Source organism: Macaca nemestrina, chromosome 5, assembly GCF_043159975.1.
Source record: "Macaca nemestrina isolate mMacNem1 chromosome 5, mMacNem.hap1, whole genome shotgun sequence".
Lineage (NCBI taxonomy): Eukaryota > Metazoa > Chordata > Mammalia > Primates > Cercopithecidae > Macaca > Macaca nemestrina.
This window is the reverse complement of record NC_092129.1, coordinates 48,533,762-48,561,616: the sequence shown is the minus strand read 5'-3', so window position 1 is coordinate 48,561,616 and position 27,855 is coordinate 48,533,762. Positions and strand designations below refer to the sequence as shown.

The 27,855-nt window shown below is 39.5% G+C and overlaps 1 protein-coding gene across 6 annotated transcripts in view; it reads right to left on the bottom strand.

Annotated features, from left to right (window-relative positions):
* LOC105465759 (phosphatase and actin regulator 2) overlaps positions 1-27,855 on the bottom strand; it is a 300,918-nt gene that overhangs the window by 211,544 nt on the left and 61,519 nt on the right. Inside the window, exon 1 of one of the 6 annotated variants that reach the window (XM_011714341.3) lies at positions 17,772-22,213. The exons of the other annotated variants lie outside the window; for them this stretch is intronic. Within the exon in view, the coding sequence (XP_011712643.2) occupies positions 17,772-17,784 (13 nt within the window). The 5' untranslated portion in view covers positions 17,785-22,213. Of the gene's footprint in view, positions 1-17,771; positions 22,214-27,855 lie in introns of those variants that run through there. 6 annotated transcript variants of the gene reach the window in all.

The following is a 27,855-nucleotide window of genomic DNA, read 5'->3' as shown; positions in this document are numbered from 1 at the left end:
TAACAATGCAGTTTTGTGCTAAATTTTAAAGCAATTTGGGTCACTAAAGGTTTGGCAGGGGTGAGGGACAGTCAGTGTAATTATGTGCCTTCATTCTGTTGTCACACAAAACAAGGTAAAATTCTTAGCATTTTTCTTTGAACCGGGCCACTTCTTGAAACTTGAAACAGCACAAAATTTAAAAGCATTCAAGCAAATTGAAATAAAAAAAAATAGCGTTCACCTGAAACTGCACCAAACTGATAAAAGAAGGTTTTACAAAGCTAGGCTTGCAAATCTCCCAAAATTTGTAACCCAGTCTCATTTAGACAGCCAATCACTGGAAAGAAACTCACCTTACCTAAAAGAGCTCTGCAATTATCCCTGCCCCACCACTCTGCTTTACCTTTCTTCATGGTTCTTATCACTTCCTGGCATTCCATCATACATTTACTTGTTGATCTGGTCACTGTCCGTTGGCCTCAATAGAATATAAGCTCCATGAGAGCAGGGATGCCATGTGTCTCATCACTGCCCCATTCACTGCACCCGGAAGAGCGCCTGACCCAGTAGGCACTCAATTCACATTTGCTAAAAATGTCTTTCGGCTGGGCACAGTGGCTCATGCCTGTAATCCCAGCACTTTGGGAGGCCGAGTGGGCGGATCACGAGGTCAGGAGATCGAGACCATACTGGCTAACACGGTGAAACCTCGTCTCTACTAAAAATACAAAAAATTAGCGGGGCATGGTGGCGGGCACCTGTAGTCCCAGCTACTCGGGAGGCTGAGGCAGGGGAAGGGCGTGAACCCGGGAGATGGAGTTTGCAGTGGGCCAAGATTGTGCCACTGCACTCCAGCCTGGGCGACAGAGGGAGACTCCATCTCAAAAAATAAAAAAACAGTCTTTCAATTAAGTTATATTCTAAAATTATGATAAAGAAAATAAGAAATAATAAGCTTCATCCAGTCATTTTTAGCAATTGCAAAGTTCACACAGTCACTGGTGATATTACATCTATTGGAGACACACTGCACAAGGGGAAATGGAAATCAATATGCAGCACTGACTAATTCCATAAGTTATCAATAGTATTTATTATCCTTTTTGATGTTGTGAGAAGTATTTTCATGGTATGTGGCTTAAGTTATAAATAATATTTGTTTATAAAGATTATTTAAGTTATAAATAACTAATAACTTTATAAGTTAAATAACATTTATTTTTTGAATAAACTGTACAGGTAGTGATATAGTTTAAATTCTGAGTCACCAAGTAAAAATTTGATATATCTCACAATAAATAAGAATTCTGGCACAAAAACTATCTAATTCTATTGTACGTATACATGACTGTATTTTAAACAATAGTCACATGATGCCCTCAGCAAATATTCATAACACAATATTCCTTGGCGATACTTTTTTTTTTTTTTTTGAGATGAAGTCTCATTCTGTCTCTACACTCCATGCTGGAGTGTAATGGTGCAATCTTGGCTCACTGCAACCTCCATCTCCCGGGTTCAAGCAATTCTCCTGCCTCGGCCTCCGCAGTAGCTGGGATTACAGGCATGCACCACCACACTCAGCTAATTTTTGTATTTTCAGTAGATACGGGTTTTCACCAAGTTGACCAGGCTGGTCTCGAACTCCTGATCTCAAATGATTCGCCCAACTCGGCCTCCCAAAGTGCCGGGATTACAGGTGTGAGGCACTGTTCCCGGCCTCCTTGACTATACTGTATCAGCTGTTTGCCGTGGTCTCTATCTCTAATTTCTGGCACTGTACTCAGCTTGTAGGCACAATGACAAATGCAGCTTTACCATCCTGGCCCAATCTTTACACACTCAGCCTGTCTAGTAACCACCTCACCTGATCTAGGGCACCGCTGCGGTCCGAGCTTTAGGCCTGGAGTGCCTCAAGGGCAGTTTGAACACATGTTCCCACTCAAACAGACACAGGGTGGAATTTAGCCATGAGAAAACAGCTGCATACCATGAAAATAAACTGCTTCCCACAACATTAAAAAAGAGTGGTGATATAATCCCAAATTACTGATTTTGGCCTCAAGTCTGTCCTCGACTTAGGAAGATGGAAAAAAATCTAGTTGAAATGTCCATGTTGTGATATGGCATGTGAATATGAATTAGTAACTATGACTGCATCTTGCTCATAAGAATTAACAAGATTTTGGTCAGGCACGGTGGCTCACACCTGTAATCCTAGCACTTTAGGAGACCGAAGTGGGTGGATCACCTGAGGCCAGGAGTTTGAGACCAGCCTGGCCAATATGGGGAGACCCCGTCTCTACTAAAAATACAAAAATTAGTCAGGTGTGGTGGCAGGCGCCTGTAATCCCAGCTACTCGGGAGGCTGAGGCAGGAGAATTGCTTCAACCCAGGGGGCAGAGGTTGTAGTGAGCCAAGATTGCGCCACTGCACTCCAGCCTAGGCAAAAGAGCAACACTCTGTCTCAGAAAAAAAAAAAAAGAATTCACAAGATTTCATAGCTAGTTCTAATTAACAAACAAACAAGTTCAATAATAGCTTATATTGGGGTGGGGTGGGGAGTGGGTGGGGAGGCAGGGGTTTCATATCATTCACCCCAAGTTACTCTGGGCTAGGGACCCATGTCATTAGCAACTTATTATGGGAGTGCTCTGAGTGTACCCAGAATATTGTGCATCATACGTGGTCAGACAATATAATATGTGCTGCTCTCCAGTTAACTGATTTAAACATAATGTATTGACTTTTAAAGCAGGACACAATGACTGTACAAACAAAACCAAAAATAGAAAAGTCTAGAGTAAAATATAAAAATTTCCCTTTTATTCTTCAGGGATTGAGCATTGCTCTATGCACATACAAAATGTTTTTATAAAAATAAAAGCAACTTTGTATGCTGTACTCCCATGAACTGATTTTCAACAACAGTTCAGAATAATTTCTCTCATTTAGGTATTATTATCATTGTTATTTCGAGTCAGAGTCTCACTCTGTTGCCCAGGCTGGAGTGCAGTGGCATGATCACGGCTCACTGCAACCTTCTCCTTCCGGGCTCAAGTGATTCTCCTGCCTCAGCCTCCCGGGTAGCTGGGACTACAGGTGTGAGCCACCATGCCTGGCTAATTTTTGTATATTTAGTAGAGACGGGGTTTCACCATGTTGGCCAGGCTGGTCTTGAACTCCTGACTTCAAGTGATCTGCCCACCTGGGCCTTCATTTGGGTATTATGACATTTTTTCTCCCTCCATATATTAATAGCAAGGGGCAATTTAGATGTACTAATACATTTTAGGGAGTTTGAAAATAATTTCTTTTTCTAGGGAAGGTAATTTGGCTTTTTTCTTATCATAATATTTTATTTATTAATTTAGTTTAAAATACATATAATAAATCATGTCTAAAAATATGCTATTTTAAAAAATTGCTTTTTTCCATTCTCACATTTCATGAAAACATTTTATTCAAACTCTTCACTGGCATATTTGACATCAGTGTTAGGGAAGGTAATCTGAAAAGTTTAAAGCAAACGGATAAACAATGTCACTAGACTTAACCTTCTTCACGTGAAGGCTGGCTTCTTTCTACTCCTCAACTTAGGGCCAAGTTTCACAGGCCTTATGCCTTTGATATAATCAAATCTCCTTTGAGAACATATTTTTAAAGTATATGGTACATCTTCCTTTATGAAGTAGTCAAATTCAATACACTTGCTACTGTAATTATTACATGTTCTATCTTCTCCTCCAAGGAATCCCTACAAAATATATATTTTTAAATTCTAAATTTGGTTTAATGTCAATCAAACAGAAAAAAAAATCAAGGTTCACAAGGACTTTTCTGGGTTGATAAGGATTTTTACCAACCTCATTAAGCTGCATTTTGCATCGTTTGCATTTGGTTACATTTCTCTAAACTGTCCTTTTCTCCTGAAATATTTTAAAAATCTATGTAATGGGATGGTCTGTGTACATCATTGTGTTCCATAGAGCATTTTGTAGCTTGGTAACAATGGCAGAAGCAGTGACTCAGCCAGCATGCATTAAGTACTTACTGTGTGCCACACCTGTGTTAGGACTAAGGCAGCCAATAGTAAGGTAACATTGCCCTTGAGCAGTTTCCTGGCCAGTGGGGAGACCAGATGTAAACAAGGAGAACAGCACACCGCCAAGCAAAGCAGCAGGAACACACAGTACTTGGGATGAGAGGAAGAGTCTGGGGAGCCAGGACCCAGGACTACATGACCAGAGGTGGTGACACTGCTGGTGATGCAGGGACCTTGTGTGACGTTTTGGGCTTGAATTTTACCCTGAGGGTGTGGGCAGGATCTCTGGAGATTTCTAAATTGGATGATGAGGAAACATTAAAAGATGTAACCTAGCTGTCCACCTCCACTATGTCAAGAACCAGGAAATCAACCGAACTGCAACTCAGCCCGAATAAATGCAAAAAATTCACAAACTCCAGCCCATACAAGTGAATCATACACTACTCAGGGCCTCAGTGGGGTCTGCGTACTATTATTTTGAACAAAAGGAAAACACTCTTGAATATTTGGTTTCCCAGACCACAAAAAAAAAAAAAAAAAAAAAAAAAAAAAAAAAAAAGAAGAAGAAGAAGAAGAAGAAGAAGAAGAAGAAAATAAAGAAAACAGCAGATTAGGAGGAGGGAGACGGGAGCTGCCAGAAGCAAAATGTGAGAGGTGAGCAAGGCAGGAACAATAGGGAGCCAGAACAGGGGGACCTGGGGCCAAGTGACCACCTTGGGAGGTAACTGAGAAGAAGAAATGAGCTAATGTTTGCAAAGATTTAAAGTCTATGTGGGTGCAAAATGAATCTATGTTACATAACACTTACTACTCAAGCCAAGTACAATCAACCCTTAACTACAGATGAGGAAAGTGAGGCTCATGGATATGCCCAAGGCCCCATACCAGCAGGTAGAACAGGCTCAGCCAGGAACTGCGTTCTTCCTTTCCAACTCTAATTCCATTCCTTTGCACAATCCCACACTATTCAAGGGTTGGGGTATGTTCAGTTTGAGAAAGCCAGTAAATGTGATTAAATATAAGAAAGAGTTGCAATTTAATGATTCTCATGCAAAATAGAAATTAAAATAAAGTGTTAGTGGTTGACAGGTGAGCTTCCTTGTAGCTGCTGGTTATCCAAGTCCTGTGCTACTCTAGAGAGAGAGGCAGGAACTGTGGGAATGATTTGCCCTTCTGCACCGAGGAGGCCTGAGAGGGCTCCGGATCCACAGGAACTCATTTGCATCCTCCTGAGTTTTCTTTGTTGTCAATTTACACCAAATTGAAGAAGCCAGAATGAAACCTGTGGGGGCCTCCTGATGTTTTCTGTAGACCTGTTTCATAAGCCAGGTGTCTACCTTGGTCTCTCCCTATAATCTGTCCACATTCCCTACCCAATCCTCCAATCCCTTCTCTGGGAATGGATCTTCAAGCTCAGTCTCTGTGTGAAAATGCTAAGGCTTCTTTAATGAAGCTGCTCTTGTTCTTTTCCTGGAGGTTTTCACTGTCCCCCATCTGCTACCCACCTGCCATATAAGTATATGCCTTCCATATGCATGCTCCACTAATTAATGAGCCTCTATTGGAATTTCCAGCTGATTTCCAGTCCCTGATCACCTAGTTGCATATCCTAGTACAGAGAGCTTCAACATAACTGATGGGGACGGTTGCGTTTTGTGACCAAAACTGTGAAAAAACCTGTCCTCCAGTGAGTCAGCCTTTGAGGCCAGGACAAATAGAACCACATTTCCCTAAAAACAATATTGCATGCATCCCAAAAGGTAAACTGGGCTTGGCTTTCCCTTTGCAGAAAAGTCAATGGAAATCACATTTGGCATGGCCTATGCCTTGTGGGTTGACCGATGGCCAAGCATATACTGAAACAGACATGGATTTTATATGTCAGGGCAACATTTTTTATGTGCAGTTAAGCTGTGCATGAGGCTGCTCTCTGAAAAAATAAATAAATAAACTTCTCTGCCTTAGTTTCATATCTATAAAAGCAGAACTGATGATTTGAAGTGTTTACATAATTCACCGGAGAACTGTGAGAAACGAGCTATATTTGTAAGCATTTTTGAAGATGAGAGGAATTTGTTAAAGTATGTACAGCATGTTTTAAAAAAATTTCATTCCTTACTAGTCCTGCGTTTAAAACATAATTTTGTGGGACATGATTTTGTTTTACAATAACCCAGGTGCTCAAGGGTACATTGGGAGTTTTCGTAGTTTCGAGGTTCCATGAAAACTTTCCCTGAGACGGCTAAAGACAAAGCCCACATCTGTTAGTATAAGAGACACCTTTGTTTATGGAGCTTTAGGGCTGTGACAAAAAGACTGACATAAGCCAGGAAATTTAGGAGTTAAAGCTGGAGTGTTATTCTAAATGTATGCTACAGAGCTCCTGGTTTTCCACGAAGTCTGGATTTTAAAAACAAAGTTGGCTTTAATTTTCAACTATCTGGCTTCTTTCAACTATTGTCACAGTCATACAGTTATTCAAACAAATGTCTTTGAACTTCCTTAACTTAAAAAAGTGGCCCTAAGGTTAATGAATGTTGTGAAATGCTTATTGTTTGAGCAAACGAACTGGCCCCTCCACCGACTGACATGTTGTATAAGTACCACAAGCAAGCATGATTGGTGCTGTGAAGACTATAGAGTCTCACACAGGGAACCTAAGATATTTTCACTCTTTATACCATACTGACCATTCTCAAAGATTGGGACTGGCTATCTTTCCTTTTATCCCCCTATTCAAAATGCCCCAACTCAAGTTGCTTTAAAAATGGAGGGTTGCCAAATTCCCATTACTAAGAAAATAAGACCCAGGATATGAAGTGCAGAGGCATGCAGCAGGTGGTAAATTAAAGACAAGTTGGGTGTATAGTTTTAAGCAAGTCTCAGCCAACGATACAAAAGCTACTGAGTCCCTTTCCACAGTAAATGGAGGAAGAGAAAACAGAATGCACCACCATTCCCATGCAACAGTCTCAAAGAAAGCTGCTTCTTTGTGTACAGGTCAATGCTGTGTACCCTTCAATAGGGTATTTCAGAGCATTTTTGTGCATGGCACAAGATCTTTAGCATTCTAATAATAATGTGCTTTCACGCTGGCAATAAGCAAGTATCTTAATAGCACACGAAACAGTAGAAACCCATTTTGTCTGAGTGACTTCATTATATGTTTCTTAGACCGATAATTGGTCTCACCAGGGGAGTACAGAGGAATCATCTGTGAAACATTTCTTAAAAGTACCCCTTTCTTCCCTAGGGAGATTCTGAATTAGTGGGTCTGGAGTGAGGCTGGTATGGCTCTTGATCGATGATAGGTAGACAGACAAATAGATGATAGGTAGGTAAGTAGGTAGGTAGATGGATGGATGGATAGACGGACACACAAACAGGTAGGAAGATTTTAATTGCACAAGTGATTCTAATGGGCTCTTCAGTTGAAGAACTGCTGCTTACATTAAATTGCATATGGCCACAGCATTCAATTCCAATAAGAATTAATTCAGAGTTTCTATATAAGTAGTAGCACACAATAAAAGACACAGCTCAGGCTTGAGTTCAGCTAGTGTATTCATTTGCCTGCTTATGGAACACACCTCCTCTGCCAGGTACGGTACTCAGTATAAGGCTCAAGAAGGAGACATGGCCCTGTTCTTGAGGAGCACATGAAGCAGCGCGATGGGATATCTGCTATGTGTTCCAACAGGGGTAGAAGAGTGTTCTCGGGGAGGAGAGGAGTGGAGAGGAGTGAGAACATTCATTCTATCCAGAGCAGTTGAGGATGGTTTGGAGCAAGTGGGGACACTTGAGCTGAGGCTAAGACAAAGAGGAGGCTTTTCAATATGGCAATAGGTGACATGCAAGTGAGAGGTTCTGGGGAGAAGTGGTGGGGGCTGGAGCAGGAGGGGCAGTTAGGGAAACATTCAACCCCCATGCCACCCCAGCCTCCCCTGCCAGTTCCTGGTAGTGCCTCCCAATACTAGAAGCTTCACTTGTATAAACATTTGGAGTTTAAAACCCTCTGTCACTGACAGCTTCTCAAGTGATGCTCATGACCATGTGAGGTAGTTAAGTCAAACATTATAAAAGATGGTTTTACTAAATTGCGCTGTTTCTATTAGAAGGCATGTATTAACCTTGTTGTAAAAAACATCATTTATTAAGCAAAACACCAGAAAAGCAAGTTTTATCAAAGCATCCCTGGGCTTTAATATTTAAGGTCACTGTCAGTTTAAAATGATCTGAAACTCATTTTGGAGTGTGTGTGTGTGCGTGTGTGTGTTTGGAGCAGGAAGTACAAGGTGGAACAGGACCTATTTCTCTATCACTAAAAAGCAGGGCGCCTGTGGTAAGTCACATGGATACAGCAAATATAGCATCGATGTCTAATCGTGGCTCTGACCCAGCCTCTTGGTACAGATACAGTTAGTGATGATTAAATCATAGCAGTGCTATTTGGGTTCTAACAACGTACCTCTTCTATTATACAGAATTTGACAAGGGATGTTTAACATCTCTTATTAGTTAAATTTCACATGTAGTCTCTTCAGAAATAGTTTTTGCCACTGTGGTGAATCTTCACTTTTAGTATTTAATTTGCCTGTAAGATGTTGGAAGAGAAACCGACCTTCCTGATTAGGAAGTAGGTGACTAAGTCTCTCCTTAACCACCTTCTTTGATCCAGTCTACAGACTCCAGAAGGATGGATTATAGAAAGTCTGGTTTCAGTTTCCTTTGTTCCTATCCTGATACATTGCCTGGAAGCAGTATTTCACCTCTGCTCTTTTCTTTCAGCCATTTCCTTGGAGGTCTCATTAATCTCACAGCCTCACATCTCACCTGGAAGCAGATAATTCCCAAGCATAAAATCTCAGCTAGACTGGCCTGCTAGACTGGAGTGAGGAAGGAGGGAGAGAAAGGCGGAAAAAAAGAGAGAAAGAGAGAAGACTCTCACAGTGGTTGTCACCCTCATGGCTCATTAGAATATAGTGGGGAGTTTTTAAACAAATACCAATGTCCTGATCCCGCTCCAAAGTCCCTGATTGAATTTGTTAGGGTGGGGCACAGAGATGGTTATTTAAAAGATTTCCAGGTGATTCTAATGAGTGACTAGAGTTGAGAATGACTACTCTAACTCTTTGGAAGACATAAAAGATGTCTATGACGTGGCATCTGCCCTCAAGACTTTTAAACCTGGTTGGGAAGGAAAGACTCAAAAGGAGAGTAATCTCAGATGAACTTCCAGTAAGTACAAAACTGGGTGTTGAATCCCATCAATGCCCTGAGAAAATTCAGGGCTTGGAGACCAGTTGGGAAGACGCTGTAAGACTGGATATGTGCTGGGCCTTGACACAGGGCTGGGATTGCGGTAAGTTTCCTCTCCCCTTCCCCACTGCCACCACCTCCATCAAGAGCCTTCTAAGTGGATTTCATTCTTAGGAGCTTCCACTCTTGCTTCTCTCCAGTCCGTTCTTCCCAATCTTGTAAAGCCTTTCAAAGACTCCTGAAAGCTGGTAGGACAGAGGCCAAGGCTCAAGGCCCTCCCAAATTGGTCTAAGGCCCCTACTTCTCATCAGGCCCCAGCCACACTGGCCTTGTTGCTCAGACTTCCCAGTCAACGTCCTGTCGGGGGGCGTCCGAGTCTGGAGTAGCCTCCACCCCAATCTCATTCTCTATCCAAATACCACTTGATTAACTTGGCAGCACTAATCACAACCCCAAGCATTTTGTCTGTTCATTACTAATTTTGCTTTCTCTACTAGAAAGAAGGAGCATGCTACAGAAGCTCTGTCTCATTCTCTCGTATCCACACTAACTAGGACATTGCGTGGCACACAGTGGGTGACCAGGAAACATCACCAGGATATATGGATGAATTAATGACTGAATAGCAAGGAGGAGAAGGTGTTCTAGGCGGGAAGAAGAGCAAGAATGAAGGTACAAATGCTTTTGTGGATACAGAACAGACAGTGGAACAGACTGGTGGATGTAGAGGATACATGGAAGATACAGGTTAACAGGTCAAATATAATCATTACTAATAACAATAAATATAAGGATTTGAACTTGACACCTGTAAAGGTATAAATGCTGTGCAGGGACCGAATGATTCAGGTCTAAGAAGGGAAATCATGATTCTAAAGTCCAGTCCTGAGGCACAATTTCAATCACTATTCTTAATTAGAACATTAAATATTTGGAAAAAAATTGGTTTATGTGAAAAAAATTCAAAATGTAATTTTGGGGAGATAGCTGGATGTTCGGAATTATCTATAAAAATAATAAAAGAGCTACCTATCAAAACTATTAGGCAGATACTTTATACCAAATGGTAGGAAAACCTGAAACTTTGAAACCATAGCTCTGAAACCTGAAACTGAAACTTTGAAACTATGGCTCCTCTTGACATAAATATCAAAATTTAAATGAGATTATTGTTTCACTGTGTGTTTGTCAAATCTTGTAGTGGTTCACAGAGTAATATAGAGTTTGGAAAGAGTCATGTGGAATGTAATGTCTTAGCATTACTAGTGAAAGAAAAAGGACTATTCAGGCACAGGTGTGGTCAGATGAGACCAAGGCACAGTTACTCTGTGGTCTTTCCTCTAATCATGATCTCTCTGGAAGAAGAAGAGAGAAAAAGTAAAATTCTTTCGTATTCCAGAAAAGTGTGTCTGCCTTTCATTTAAATATCATTAAAAATATATGAGGAAGCCTCTTTCCATAATTTCTGTTAATGACTGTAATATTATCACATCCTTCAAATGAAAATTTTGAATAATTTTTTTTACAATGGTAACAGATTTCACAGATGGGCTCTATCAAAAAGCATTCTATTTTATAAATTGTCATACATTTTTGAATGTTCATGAAAAGAACACTTCACAACTATATTTTGTCTTACCCATGTACTAACTTCTATCCAAGAGGGTATTCAGATGTATAATAAGATCATATGACACTGATGTTTCCAAATTAATTTGTTCTTTAAAAAATTGCTCCAACTTAATTAAACATCATTTAATGTTTGTTGATTTAATTCAACAAACATTTACTATACACTTACTATAGCCCAAGCACTGTGCTCAATGCTATGGAAAACACAAAGACCAAGAATCCCCACTCTCAAAGTAATAAGACAATATGAAAAGTGATGAGTTGAATTTTGCTATTATTACAAAAGGCTGGATTCAAGTTTATAAACCACTGGCTTATTTATTGGGCGAGATCTTAGCCTCAGGTACTTATGTGTAACTTGGGGGAGATATTTACTTACAGAGTGACTGCGAGTATTAATGATGTGACATGTGTAAAATACCTAACTTGATGCCTAGGACATAAAAGACACTCAAATAAGTAAGATTCCTTCCTTTTAAGACATTTGACATTTAGCTAAATATGATTTGCCTTTGTTATATATGTTCTTCGCACCTGATTTACAAAAATAGAACTTTGAAGTTGACTTTTTACATATAATATCTCACGTCATCTATTTTTAATATTTCATCTGAATTGTTACATTTGGATACATAAAATCTGTGCATGATCCCCAATCTCATAGCTGTCATTGAATTCCACTCCTTTCCAAAGCAGGTTTAAGGCCTAGCTCCCTTTCCTTCTTCACTTCATGGGATGGTGATGTTTATAAGCAGTGAAATGTTAGAGGCAAGGAAAGAGAAGAGAAATCCTGGACACAGATGACACAGATATTTAATTTCTAAACAATCAAGCACTGATACTTATGTAAGTAAGCATCATGAAATGTACATAGTCATATACATCTGCAGTGGAATTTCATGTACATGAAAGGTACATACTTATGGAAGTATCAATGCTTGATTGTTTAGAAATTAATATCTATGTTAAAAGTTACTTTACCAAAAGTAACTTTTTGATAACTTTGCTAGTTACCAAAAATGACTTCCTATATTTGGAAACAGGAAGTTGAGAAGAACTCAGGAGAGGAAGAATAAGGTAAAAATGGAAAGCGAAACTGAGAATGAAGGGATCTTAACAGTGCATTCCAAATTGGAGTTATCTACCTTGTAACTAGGTATCCCCTGGAGAACCTGAGGTTAATATGATTGGGAAATGCTGCATTCTATATTCCATCTTAGGAATTCACAACAAATATTAGTACCCACAGGAAATTATATGCCAATTCTATCAACATCTTTCTCTTTTTTTTGAGACAGAGTCTCACTCTGTCACCCAGGCTGGAGTACAGTGGTGTGGTCTCGACTCACGGCAACCACTGCCTCCCGGGTTCAAGCAGTTCTCCCGCCTCAGGCATCAAAGTAGCTGGGACTACAGGCATGTGCCACCATACCCAGCTAATTTTTGTATTTTTAGTAGAGACGAGGGTTTCACTACGTTGGCCAGGCTGGTCTCGAACTCCTGACCTTGTGATCCACCTGCCTTCGCCTCCCCAAGTGCTGGGATTACAGATGTGAGCCACCACGCCCAGCCTCAGCATGGTTCTTAACATGCTAAGAAACCTGTTGAATGCTGTTAAACTCAACAATTCTTAAAATTGCCTGAATGCTAAACTCTTTGCATGTGGAGGTTGGGTGGGGAGTTTATTTAATAACCTATGGAATTAATATGGAATGGCATATAATTTAGAAAATGTTGATTACTGATTCTTCTTTCTATCACCAAAATGCATTTTGGCTTGTGCTTTCTTTCTTTTCTAACAGTTGTTCTCGACAGAAGCCATTTGACAAGCATTTCTATTTCATCTTGGTGATACAGAAAAATCACAATTCATTCTGCCTTTGGAAAGATGAGTGGTTGCAAAGAAAGAAACACTCAGAACCAATTCCAGTGATCCTGAAACAATAGTAAAAACTTAATTTCAGAAACAAAGACTTTGTCCTGCTTGTGCACACTCTTGGGCCATGACTGTCAGTTTACTATCGGGAGGTCACAGTCACTCACTATTAGAGTAAAACTAGGAAGAAAATTTAGTCCCACTTTCACAGTACTTTTGTGTTTATATATGAACTTATTTTTCCTTTTGGCATTTTTATTTTAAAACAGTTATTTTGATAATAATACTAGCATTTTGAAAACAGATGTTCCAAAAAACAGATTATTTATCAATTTTTAACTTCTGCTTAGAAAAATATCTTTACATGAATCCTGGATGCTTCTAAGAATATTTATTTTGTGAAATATAAAATGCCAAAATAGCACAATGGGCTTCACAATAAATTCAAAGAAAAATACTGTAATTTGCTTGGTAGTTAATAAAATGGTAAATAATAATCTTTACAACATAAGGGGCATTTCAGAGGATAAGAATGAATTTCTTTTTTAATTAAAAAGAAAATCTGTTCTAATTTTTTATTAAGTTTTTTAGAAGAGATAGCAACATTACATTCCCCTACATCGAGACTGACAATCCCCTAGTTAAAGAATCCACACATAGGTACATATATTAACAATACACATGCAAATGTATGTGTACATATTATGTATGTATGTGTGTGTATATAACATTAATACATTTCTAAAAAGTATCATGGTTGGCAGAATTATAGATAGCAAGAACAAGATATCACGAATGTGGAGGATTAGAGGAAAAAAAATTTTTATTGCATAAAATAGAGTTTGCAAACATAGTCAAATATTCTAGAAAGCATCCTCTTTCAAAACATATGCATTATTATTGGATGTCTGCCCCATTCGGTAACCCTTCTCCTGAATCACTATCTTCAGCTGTTCAGGAACTTTGGCATGACAACTTGGGCTGCTAAGGTTTTGAACTAAAATAAAATGTCTTTATGCTTACATTTTCTTATGCAACAGCCTGGCCTTTACCCTAATTATTTCAATGCTTAGGAGTATGTGTCTCTTTGCCTGGTCTTATTTCCATCTATAAAAAAAAGATGAAGCATTTGAAAGTTTCCTTTCTCTATACCATTCCATAGGATCTCCCACAGACTGGAGGGAGAAGGGGCAGGAATCTTTTTTAATCCTTTAAGTCATCAGTGAACCAACTACTATGGCTAGTGGGCAACACACAAAGTATTTCAAACCCAACAATGTCAAAATGGAACTCATTGTCTTTCTCTTAAAACTCATTTTGTGTTCAATAGTGCAGGACTATTGTCTTAAATTCTCTAACTGGAAACCTCCCGGGTTTTGACTTTGTAGTTCTCCCTACCTAAAACTCCACTCATCGTGTTCTGCTGATGCATATCCAATGCATCCCCCAACCCCATGGCCATTGCACTACCCACATTAATTTCCAATTCTACTTCTGAGACAGCCAGTTGACTAGTCTCTTTGCTCAGAATTGCTCACTTTCCCACACTGTCATCCGCACCTCTTTCAGAGCCATGCTGCTGGAGCATATATTTATTTGTTCATAAAACAATCTGCTTCAATCTTTTGATGGCTCTCTAAAACGCCAACATGCATTGTATGTTGCCATATGCCAGCCATTGTACCAAAAGCTTTACAGGAGTTATCTTATTTTCTCTTCACAGTAATCCTATGAGATAGGTACAATTATTGTCAACACTTACCGATGAGAAAATTAAAAGCATAGAGTTTCTATTACTTGTTCACAGTCACTCGGATGACAGGTGGCAGAACCAACATTCACCTAAAATTATCTGACGCTCTCAACTACTCCACTCCAAACCCTTCCTCAGTCTGACTCCAAAGAGCTCTCGAGTCTCTTTTGCAGGGAGCTGGCAGACTGTGACCTTCCAAACTCAATGATTGTACATCAATGGTCAAAAGCCTTTGAACCACTGAGCTAGAATGCACGGTGAAGGCTCAGGGGCTCTCAGTAGCTGCCACCTCCCCTCCAAATGAGTGTGGCTCTTTCAACCCACACATGGTAACTGAAATATCTTGATATCAAGTAGGGAAAACCCAAAACAATAAATTCTGCAGAACTTTTTTTTTTTTTTTTTTTTTACAGTACTCTGTACTGTAGAACTGGAATTACATTTCAAAAATTGTATTTCAGATAAAAAAATCACATACCAATCAACTTTGCCTCTGAATGTCTTATCACAATTCATTCACAAGAACCACTTAATGGAGGTGAGGATAGTGGCACTGGCAGAACACTGATGGTACTTGTAGTCATGGGTTTGTCATTGTAAAGCACCATCTATTCGACTTGCTATATAACTTCTAAGAATAAATAGCCGTTTGAAAAAAAGAAGAAAATGTTAGATATTGCTAAAATTGCCCTGACATATTACACACACACAGTTTGATAAATATTTTATTGTTATTCCAGGAAAAGCTTTTAAAGGAATACATAAGCCAGCAATTATGGGGAAGGGATGTCTCCTTCTCCGAGATAGTAGGAATGTCAGCTCTTTGTTGCTAAGGAGAGAAAGGACGGATATACAATGGCATGATAGCTGAAATGTACACACACCCACCAAAAGGGCTGGAGTCCCAAGCAGCACATCTTTCTTTACTTATTAACAGCAGAAACCATGCACAAATATCCTGATGCAGCGTTCTATCTGACTTGAATAAATGAGGGACATTCAACCTGTGTGGGGCCATTGCTGTGCTTCTGCCTGTCATTATCTAAACTCCCACGCAGAAAGCCTTGCTGGAAGAAGGCCTGGCTCCTTGAAACTAATGATCCAGTTGTTAGTACTAGTGCCCAGCTCTAAACTACTAGCTCTGAAATCCATGGACTCAACCCATTTTTGATTAGAAAAATTTAGTCAAATACTCAACATCATTATCTTCTTTAAATTAATTTGGATAAACTGTAGTGCTCCAAGTTATTTCAGATTTTTTTTTGTCACCTACCAGTACTATCTTAAATGCTTTCCTTACAGTCAATATAATGTATTGAAACATGTGTATGTAATGGATGTTTACATTTTCCTCCTGTAAGAGAGGCTGCTTACCTCATCAAAAAATTACCATGAAAAGTGATCACTGACAGCCAATTATAAGCCATTATAAGAAGCATGCTATTTCTGAAATATTCAAATTATGTGATTTAAAACCTGTTATTCTATTCAAAGGTATCTATGACTATATTTGAGATTACATCTAAAATTTGAAATGATATAGAAATTGCTAGTTTATAAGCCACTCTCCACAGTGTGTAAATAATCTTAAACTCATCAAGAGCAGAGGTATTTTATTAATTGCATTTAATAACATAACTAAAAATTGTGAAAACATCCCCCAAAGCTCTAGTTACCCAAAAAAGACAAATAACCCTTAGCATTTTTAAGCCTACATAAAGTCTGCCACAAGAGTTTCTTTCCTTTTTTTAAATGGCCTTTAAATAAATATATGAGTCAGTTTAAAAAGGCATTTACTTGGATTAAAGTGATTATTCTGCCAGAATGTCAGTATAATAAATTGTGGGTGGCAGAAGTTTTAAACGAGGTTAAATTAGAGATTCTAAGTTTATATATTTATTTTTTACTCACTCTATTGCTGTAATTAGAGAAGCTTTTGGTTGATCTTCAAATTGTGCCTTGTCATGGAATACCATACCTACCTGCTTTTATGATAAGTCCTATGGTGTATTTTCTCAATGACCAGAATGGTGGTATAATCCATATGCATGCATCCAGCTTCCCTCCTGCTACTACTACACACACATCCTTACACTTGTTTCATTTCTTCCACCACCTTTCATCCCTGATACTATACTCTTCCACTTTATTTCAATGTCTTCAATGGCAATGACCAAATTATGTTAGTCACAGAGTTTTGTTCCTGGTAAGCTATTTCATAAAAGAACCTAATACACACTGACTTTAAAATCTCTGCTAGTCTATGCTACCTGCACCGAGGACTGAACTAGCTCAATTTCGTAAACAGATGTGTTTCACCACCAATAGGTGGTCTTGTAGAATGTGTTTTAAATGATGTAACCTCTTAGAAGAGCTGACCGTGTCTCAAGGCATGGGAAGCCTCACCTTCAAGCTGATACCAGCTGAGTAACTGAACTAATGAGCTTCAGGAGACAGATAATCCATAACACAGCTGGGAGAATTCTGCTTGAGTGCCGACAACACTGAAATGGGGCATGATCTCACAGTATATCTCCTCTGAAAGTTCAATACAGCAAAGTAAACAGAAAAAAGTTCCACCTGATAATTTTATGCTAATTATTTAATTGACATTAAAATACTTCAACCATCATGTTTATCTAGTTATCAAGTAAAGATATTAAAAATAAATACATTTTTAAAGGTTCACGATTGACCACTAATGTCTCTACTCTGAAATTAAAATATCAGAGGCTATCAAAACATTTTCGACATTGCATCCTAACGATGAAGATGAAAGCATCAGACCAAAGAGCTCTTATGCTGTTACACTGTGCATATTGTAATATTTATACAGAATTTTTGCTCAGCTCATTAATTTAATTCCATCTACCTCGTGCCATCCCTTAGTAATAGTTTTTTCACTAACTGTATGCATTTTCCACCCACTGCTCTGAGCACAAAAGAATCAAACACCACACTTGCTGCAGCCTAAATAAAATAGCAGTAGTCTTCACAAAAGGTGAATTTGGAATGACAATCTGCATTCCCAGTTCCTAAACTTCAAAGTAAACACTAATTGTCTTGTGGACAATGCATCGGGGTACACATATTACACGCGTCTCAGTCTTGAACATTTAAGTGTGAAACGAGAGCAACAAATAGGCAAACCTTCCGCAGCAAAGGATGCGGGCTGCAAAGCAAGCCAGCAGCTATGAAGAATTCATGCTTGTTTTACCTACCGGCGTTGTCCATGTCTCAAGAGTGGTGAGGCGAGTTCTGTAGCCTGGCAGCCGGAAAGCCCTGGCTCTTCTGACTAACGAAGCACCCTGTCCTTCTGCTGATTATCAGCCCTTGCTGGCACACTGAGCATACTTCATGCACTGTCTGCAGGAGACACCGCCAGGAAATTTATATCTCCAAGGATGACAAACAGCCATTAGCTCCATTACAGGCTGATTAAGAGGGACTGAGCCTATCAAGTGGGTACTTGAATCCCCTGGGGGTTCCACCTCTGCTCTGAGCTAAGGAGGGGGAAAAAAATCACTGCAATGTTGAATGTGTTGCACATTTCAGGAAAAAAAAAGTGCACATGCTATGCAAAACACAGAGCTTTCCAAAAGATGCCAGGGCGAACAGGAGCAGGAAGAGGCATTGGTCATGAAAAGGTAAAAAGGAATATTTTAAAATACAATACATTATCCTTTCCTTGGGGTTAGTCTAAATATGGTTCAGCCTTTATCATTGACATCACTGAATGACTGGGCAACTTTTCAATTTAAAATTTTAAAGTGTTTTGGTTGTTGTTGGGGGAGGAGGCAGGGAGTAGCAGATAAAACATTGAAAAATGAAGACTATCTTTAATATCTCTGCTCGAAATAAATATTAGGAAGTTGAGTATTGCCATTCCATTTTAGTTATGTTCATCATGACTAGTTCTTCTATTTCTGATCAGAATTTCTGCTCACCTATCCTAATAGAGAAATTCAAAGTATTTTCACCAAAGGTCACTAAAAATACAAGAAAGAATTGTCAAAGGAGGTTAGGGGATTCTACAGTCTGTTATAATCTGTGGCTAAAGAAATGTGAAGATCAGGAAAGACTGACTAACACAGAAAGACCCTACTTCACTTCTTTTCTTTAATTTGGCTATGTAAAGACGACTCTCAAAGACATCAAAAACTGCTTACGCTCTCAGGACACAAGGGTGAGCACAGTGCTGGAGAAATCAGGTGCCAGGCCTCGTGGCTGTCATGACATTAGATGCTGGGGACAGCACAACTGTTTTCTGCATTTTCTCAAATATAGTACAAAGATTTATAATGACCTCATAGGACCTACGATAAAATGAATCTGCAGTACAGTTAGGCTCTCCAGGTCTTTTATACCAACAGATTTTTAAAAAACAGTTCATAGTGTTATATCCCCAGAGTTGCTAAACTTGAAAGGCAATTTGTTTATTAAGCATTTCTTTATGCCATTGGAATTCCTAGTGACATACCAGTTGCAAATTATTTATAGTCTAGTTTCCCATTGTAACAGCTTCTAGGTTTAAGTATTTTTGTTTTTAATGTAACTTCAAGATTTCCTATAGATATGAGGTTCTTTTATTGTTTAAACAAAACATTTTGTTTATGTCAGTGATAACTCAGAAATGTTTTCCTCAAAGAAAAACTGAATTTCTCAGTGACTTTTAGCCTGAGATTTTTAACCCTGTCATTTCAATTCTGTCACACAATTTTAAAGGTATATCACTCTATGAATTAAAAAAAAAAAAATTCTTTGTAGATTTTTTTAAAAATTTGCTTGGATCCCATAAGACTGAAATCACTGTGGTTTCTACACCTCATCTACTTGCCCTGATTAAGACCTGCCAACTATCCAGAGTGAGTGTTATAAGCTCAAAATCTAGGACAAACTAACTATTTTTAAGAAAAAAAAAAAAAAAGAGGAGCTAACAGGAAAATAAAGATAACAGAGAGAGAAGATACATCATCAAGACTGAGATTTGGGTAAGGAGTAGCTAAGAAGTCTCATCTATTGGCAGTGCCTATTGCCTAATATGAATATATTTATATTAGCTTTGTCCATAGTTCAAAATGTGACTCTGAGTTATTTTTATTACTACCGTTAGTCCTTCAATGACAAATGGATTATGTTCCAAAAGTTCGTTTTATTGGTCGTTCGAAACACACTTTTTTTTTCCTAAATACTGATGGCTTCCAAGGACAGCCCATTAAGCACTCCCTAACTCACAGTGCGATTTGTATAAAATCTAATCTTTACCCACAATTCTAAAATCCAGAAAGTTTTGAAAATATTGTTGTTTTTTGTAAGTTTGGCTCCAAAATGCATTTAGCGTCATAACTTGAAGTGATGTGATGCTATTAAAAATCTTTACTTATCCCACTTAGAGCAAATAATCATGTTTGCTACAGAAATGTTTAATATTATAGGTTCTAAGAATCTTCCCAGACCCTGCTAGGGGTGATTCATAATAAGTAGCATATGGTTTCCATTACCTTTCTAAAATAAAATTCTGAATTCTGAAACACAACTGACTCCAAGGGCTTCAGTTGAAGGACTGTGATCCTTCAGTCCATTTTTGCAATTTAAAATGGTAGATGGCAAGCATTTGTGATGATGGATGTGTTAATCAGCCGGATTAAATCATCCCACATTGTACACATATATCATAATATCACATCATACCCCATAAATATATACAGTTATAATTTGTCAATTTACAATCAAATAAAATGGCAGAAAATAATTCTTAATATTATTTTGTCACAGGATTCCCTTATGTATTTAGGAACTTACCATCTCCCTCCCTTGCCTGCAAATACTCAAACATCTCCACTCAGAGATAAACAAGAAATGGGCAACATAGGAAAATGTCCAGAAATCAGAAAACTAATGTTGACTGTCCATTATAAATTAAGCCCTGTCCAAAAACTGCATTCATTGCCAAGGACATAACTGCTTCCCATTTCTCTGTATTGGTAACTGGCCCCACCACTGCCCTTCCTCTGTCCCTCCCCAGCATCAGAGGAAGGGCAATGCAACTGTGAAAAAGCACAGTAAGTGGACCATTTTCCTCAAGCTCCAGTGAGAATCCACTCCCTCTCTTGATTTAATTCACACCCACAATTAATATGCTGTAGCTGGGGAATGCCTGGTTATAAAATGTTCACCAGGCCCTTTCCAATGGCCCCAGAGATGCTGTGGGCATGGTACAGGCATCGATAAGCCTAATGTTCTCCATTATGTTTCTAAATATGGGGTTAGTTCCCATTTTTATTAACCTTCCCATGAGTATATACTCAGCTTGCCTAGAATTCAACAAACTTGTTTGAGGTTGGGGTAATTTGGAGCACCTGCATCCACGTACCCTCAGTGCAATGCCACCTTCGAAAGAAGGACACAACCCCTGTCTGGGTTTTTTAAGAAAATGTTTGCCTGGGGTTGGTTGCATGTTGTTTGGGATGCCGGGCCTATCTGGCTGAGGTAGCAACAGCAAGGCTGCTGTGCGTCTTCAAACACATCACCAAGCACATCCTTCTACAAAAAAACCCTGTTAGCAACCGTCTCGCTCAGTTTTAACAAAGAAGAGGATGTCTTGGCTTCCTTTCTGCTCACTTTTCTTTCTTTTTTTTTTTTTTGAGATGGAGTCTTGCTCTGTTGCCTAGGCTGGAGTGCAATGGCACAATCTTGGTTCACTGCAACCTCCACCTCCTGGGTTCAAGCAATTCTCATGCCTCAGTCTCGCGAATAGCTGGGATTACAGGTGCCCACCACCACGCCTGGCTAATTTTTGTATTTTCAGTACAGATGGGGTTTCACCATGTTGATCAGGCTGGTCTTGAACTCCTGACCGCAGGTGATCCACCTGCCTCTGCCTCCCAAAGTGCTGGGATTACAGGCATGAGCCAGGGCACTGGGTCACATTACTTCTTAACTTTCCTACGAGAAGCTCTCACTTGTTGGAAGCAGAGAGAAGAACTGATGACAATAGGTGGCAATAATACTCTACCTTTCCTAAATGAAATTTGAGCCCAGGGTGACTAAGGCCAGTTCAGACGGATTCTGTGGAGAACAAGAGCAGAAACACCACTCCAAGTGGCAGAGCGACTCCAAAATCACAGGCTAAAAAGAACATAGTTTTACTTTTAGAGGATGGACTGGGATCCTTTCTTACAACATCAGGCTCTGTTTCTCAAGATGGAGGAGTAAAAGAGTGAACTGCCCACGTAATTAGATTGCTTGGGCCAGTAGATCTCTTGGATACTCAAATGGGCCTATCTGACTATCTCAACCTTTTGAGTTTCTGATTCATCCAAAGAAAGAAAGAAGTGCCAGAATATTGACTATCAATGAGAAAGCTTGCTCCCTGTTCATTTTGGAACAGATTCTTCTGAAAGTCTCTTCTTTTTTTTTTTGAATCAGAGTCTCCCTCTGTCACCAGGCTGGAGTGCAGTGGCATGATCTCTGCTCACTGCAACCTCCGCCTCCCGGGTTCAAGTGATTCTCGAGCCTCAGTCCCCGGGTAGCTGGGGTTACAGGCATCTGTCATCATGTCCAGCTAATTTTTTTGTATCTTTAGTAGAGACAGCGTTTCAACATGTTGGTCAGGCTGTCTTGAACTCCTGACCTCAAGTGATCCACCCACCTCGGTCTCCCAAAGTGTTGGGATTACAGGCATGAGCCACCCCGCCCAGCTGAAAATCTCTTCTAAAAACATTTGAGCCACTGCTTTTACAAATACAGCCATCAAATAGTTCTGACAAGCAAAATGCTTGGATATATAACTCTCCAAGGTACGAAACCAAATCCCTGAACTATTAACCAAAAACAGTTCATAGGAGAAAGTTTTGCAACAGATAGTATTTCCAGGAAGATCTGGGCAAGAAACATTATACATTTATCCAATGTTCTACTATGTGGATTTTAGGCCAACGCTTACTTGACACGACTATGTTTTCTATTGTGCCAACCATTCTCCTTTTGAGGTTTCTCTTCTGATGTAAAGTGTGGGGAGGGGTCTCCTGAATTTCTTGTCAACATTTGCTTCTCTTCCCTTATTCACGGTCCTTGGAGTGTGCCTGCTGTTCACACTTACCCTATTTTTTTTTTTTTTTTGAGGCAGAACAGCATACACTGCTCCTTGGCTATAAATTTTTTTCCCTGTTATGTTCAAAGTTGAGCCCAATCCCTCTCCCCAACTGCAAAATCCCATGGCAGTAGTCCCTATACCTATTGCAATGGTCCCAAATAAAACCTGCCTTACTGTGCTTTAACAAGTGTCATTGAGTAATTTTTTTAACAGCAAATTGTTGGAGGTAAAGACATTTTTAAATGGCTTCAATTAGTTTAGTTACTTCCATTTTTTTTTTTTTTTTTTTTTTTTTTTTTGAGACAGAATCTTGCTCTTGTCACCCAGGCTGGAGTGCAGTGGTGCAATCTTGGCTCATTGCAGCCTCCGTCTCACGGATTCTAGCAATTCTCCTGTCTCAGCCTCCCGAGTAGCTGGGATTACAGGCATGTGCCACCACACCTGGCTAGTTTTTGTATTTTTAGTAGAGACGGGGTTTTGCCATGTTGGCCAGGCTGGTCTGAAACTCCTAACCACGGGTGATCCGCCCACCTCAACCTCCCAAAGTGCTGGGATTACAGGCGTGAGCCACTGCACCCAGCCCACACTTAGCCTCTTTAACAACATCTTAATGCAGAGGCTGTGAAACTTTTCTGCACACCCAGATTGCCTGGTGTCTGGACCTCACATGAGGCGACATCCATCAGACACAGTCTTCTGATAAGTTTGGACATTTGGCCAAGGTGGTTTGGTGAATCCATACTTGGACAACACCCCACTGCTCCAAACACATAGCAATGATAGATAAAATATTAAATAGGTAAATCACAGCTAGGCCCAAAAAGCTAGTTGATCATTTCCATGAATGAGAAAGGAACCAAAAGCTAAAGGCAGTGGGTGAGGCTTCTGCAGTGTCCTGCTGTACCCAAGGGACAAAAGCAGAAGTCAAGGCCAGATGTGCAGCTCCTATGTAGTAATGGCTCTAAAAGAACTCCACATGAGAAAGGAGCAGTCAGAGTCAGGCTCTGCTGGAATGGAGAGCCCTGGTTCAAGAAATGAGGTTGGAAAAACAAATGGTTGATGTCTTAGTTCCAGGAGCCATGGCTTTATAAAGCCTTGAGGGGCAGGGAGAGGATAAGTCTTCATAATCAATAATTAACTAAGCTTCATATGGGTCCCTAAATAGTGGATGGGCAATATGCCCTCAAAACTGAGCAGAAACTTCCTCAAGATGTCATTAGAAAACCTGACAAGATGGGAGAGTTAGAGAGACAAGGTGGAGGTGACTTCAAAACCATAAAACTATTAGGGAAGGGGAGAGCGAGAGTGAAAACAAAACCAAAGGAACTAGCGTTAGGTAGCACAATGAGGTGACTATAGTTAACAATCATATTTTACATTTCAAAATAACTAAAAGAGTGCAATTGGAATGTTCCTAACATAAAAAATGATAAATGCTTGAGGCAATGAATATCTCTATTACTTTGATTTGATCATTACAAGTTGTATGATGGCATCAAAATATCAGATGTAATCCATATGTGTAATTATTATGTATCAATAATAATTAAAAATTAAAACAACAAACAAGCAAACAAACAAAAAAGACCTTCCACTGAAAATGAAGGCATGAGTTGAATTCCAAAATATTTTAAGACTGCTAATACATAAAAAGCCCGGGAATGTATTTCTCTTACAGTAACAATGCAGAAGAATGAGAGAAAACAAAGGCTCATCTGGGACCCAGGAGTCCACATGGATGGCACTTACTCAGCAATGAATCTCAGAATGAACGCCCTGGTGGCTGGAAAACTGAAAAGCCTATCTCCATGAAAAGCATAAAAAGAACTCTGCCAAAGTCATAGAGAGAGGGTTCCCCAATATATGAAGTATGTTTAGCTTTTCTAATAAAACCAGTTAACCCAAGAGTGCCTAGGAAGCAAATTCTGACATCTAAATGAGATTTCTTAGGCGTCAGTCTAGTGTGCCTTAGCCCCAGCATTGTACTCCTACAAAACCCTGCAAGCAGCCCTCTGAGAAGGAGGCTTAGCATAGGCCTGGCCCTGCAAAAATATGTTGGGGAAGCTCTGGCCATTGCAGTGAAAATCAATTCATCAGACTCTTTGACTAGCAACCTGTACAGATCTAAAGGCCATCCCAAGACGGCCTTTTTTTCCAGAAGATTCTGATTTTCTCAACGAAGATTCTGGGCTTTCTTCCTTCTCTTCCAGAATTGGAACCCAGAACTGACACCTATATCTGAGTCTCAGGCCAGAGACCACAGTAGCAGCTTTCATTTTTTGAACATTGACTATTTACCAGGCATGGTGCCTAATACTTTCTTTATGCATTTATTTCATTTAAACCTAACGGCAAGAATGAGTTTGGTACTATTATTATTCCCATTTTATAGATGAAGAAACTAAGGCTTGGAGAGCTTAAGAAATGTGCCTCAAGATGCACAAATGATAGATCTGGATTCAAACTCAAGTCTTTTGTATTGTAGCATGTTCATGTGTCACCTCTTCATTGTATAATATTTACCAGGAATGGCCAGGCTCAAGGTATAGGCCCAACTTCTTTTTATAGAATCTAATTTTATTGAACTCCTAATTTCAATGCAAAAGCATAATTTCTTTTAAAGCTTCAGGCTTCTGTCTCAATTTGACTAATGAAATGTTTAAAGCTATTCTTTTGCCTTGGCAAAACTAAACAAAACAATCACTTCGCCCTCAATAGCACTCAATAGTCTTGGTATGAAAATAAACATGGTAGAATTTCTACCTGTAAAAGGCATTGAGATACGGGCCTCTTTCTAAATTCCAGGAGATGGCTGCATTTAAAAAATTATTTCTGAAGGAAGACTAAATTATAAATCTGTAAATCAAAGCAGAGTGATATATGATTACCACTGTTTAGCTCAATCTATTTATCACTTCAAGGATTTTAAAAAATAGTTTTCAAGAAATTTACATATACTTTATTATGGCCAATGCTCAAAAAAATTATTGAGTTGGCAGCAATGCCACCAGGTCACTGGAATGCAGAGGAAGGCATCCGTTTGGCATGGTGCTGACTATTGGCAATAAAGGACTTCTGACCATATCGATCAGCCAAAAGGGTAGCCTGTTGCTTAAAGGGCAGTTACAGCTGCTTATGGATGAATCTATTGTTACAAAACCAGCAAACAAAGGAAAAAACTGGTTCAGAGAAGCTGCTCCAGGAATATGCAACTTGCACAAGTTCTCTCCACAAGCTATCAGTTAGTTGGAAGTATGATGGGTACCCATCCTAACAAGATGGCAAGTTCCCCTCCAATGACGTGGTTGGCAGGCTCGTGCCGGCTGGACTGGGGGCAGCCTGCTATCCATAATCAAAAAGGTGATTCTCTCTAGTAGACTTTAAGAAAGGGTCAGACTACTGTTTTCTCAGATGAGCAATCATGAGCTGCCAACTGGTAGTCTAATCAAATCCAGCCCACTGACATGATCATTTGGCTAGGCCAAACCTTGAAAGCTTTAGACAAGGCATCTGTTCTGAGTTTGCCAAAGTTTCCACCACTCCCAATTGTCTCACATTGAGCTACACACACTTACATGGCCTGCCTGGCTCCCGAAAGCATTTGTGCCCAAGTCTGCAGAATGGACTGCTGACCTCTCAAATCCCTTGCAGACTCATGATTCTATAAAGAAAGGGTGGTAATATCTTAATACAGCATAGAAAGGGGGAAAGGTATAGGCTGGATCTTAATGAGCTGTTCTTATAGGCTGGCAAGGGAAATACCCTTTGCAACTCACAAAATTTCCTTCATAGGCTGTTTGGGATTCATCAAACAAGTATTCTAGGCTCTGCTTGACTTAAATTTAAATTAATAAGCATTTCTTTAGTAATAAGACATTTGTTAAGTTGGGTTACTTCTTATCAAATATGTATTGATTGCTTCCATGAAAGATGTAGAAATCTTGTCAAGGTCTTCCTCATAGCTCCTAGAACACTACTGAGTGCTCAACAATTGTTTTTAGAATGAATACATGACCAGATAAGTGATGGATGAATCAATAAACAGTGTAGTCCAGGCAGAGCCAAAATTCCTAAAAATGCCTAAAAAGCATGTGTTACTTTTTTCTCTCATGAATCAATTTCTGCCTGATCTCCTTAAACAGCCTAATGAAAGTTTAGTTTTCTCCTACCAAAGTATACTTGCCATCTAGTAGTTTTATTTTTTTTTTTAAGGTATTAACACATAGGCTTCAGATTAATTGGGAGAATGATTCTTTTTCACCATTCTGCTTTTATCTCCTTATCCAGGCATTCATTGAAAAAAGAATTGGAGGTGACCCCAATCTTTCAGATCAGCTTAGGACACCTAGAGAAAAGTGCTGAGTACCTAGAGGGTCATCAATAAATGCCTGACTGATTTAACTGGGGACTCAGCTCTCTGACTCCTCCCACTACCATCATTGTTCTAAAAGAGTCAGGGGTGAGATGTTATCTAAGTTTAATTACAAAGGACTAATCTGCTATGTTTACTATTCACACCACTAAACCTGGAACAGATAACAGAAAGCATTAATGCCAGCCATTTAAATGGCTCTAGATGGACTTGTCAGGACCACAGCAAACATTTAGCTAGTCTTTGAGACATGAGGTCTAGTGATTCCTCCATGAGGGTTATAGAAAATTCCTGGGAGCCATAGAAAAAGGAGATAAAACATCTGTATCTGATATGAAGGACAAAGCCAGGAAAGGCACTGGATAACAGTCAAGGTTAACCAGGTTCTAACATAACCATAGGGACACGGGCCAGGAAGCGGAAGCCATGTGGTTGTTCTTAGAGAAGTGCTTTGCCATCAGATGACTGTGATCTCTCCCTGGCTCAGACTTTTGCTTTTACTTTCCTTTCCTATTGTCTTTTCATCAGTGTTAGTTTCCTGTTGCTACTGTAACAAATTACCACCAATTTAGTGGATTAAAACAGCCCAAATTTACTCTCATGGTTCTGGGTCAGAAATCTAAAATTAGTCTTATCTATAGGGCTCAAATCAAGGTGTTCTGAAGGGCTGCATTCCTCCTGGAGGCTCTGGCTTGGTCTCTTCCACCTCCTAGGCTCAGTTGCATTCCTTGGTTACAGCCTCATTGCTCCAAAATTTGCCTTCATCATCACATTGCCTTCACCTCTTTGACCTTCTTGTCCCTCTGATAAGGACTCCTGTGATTACACTGAGCCCAGC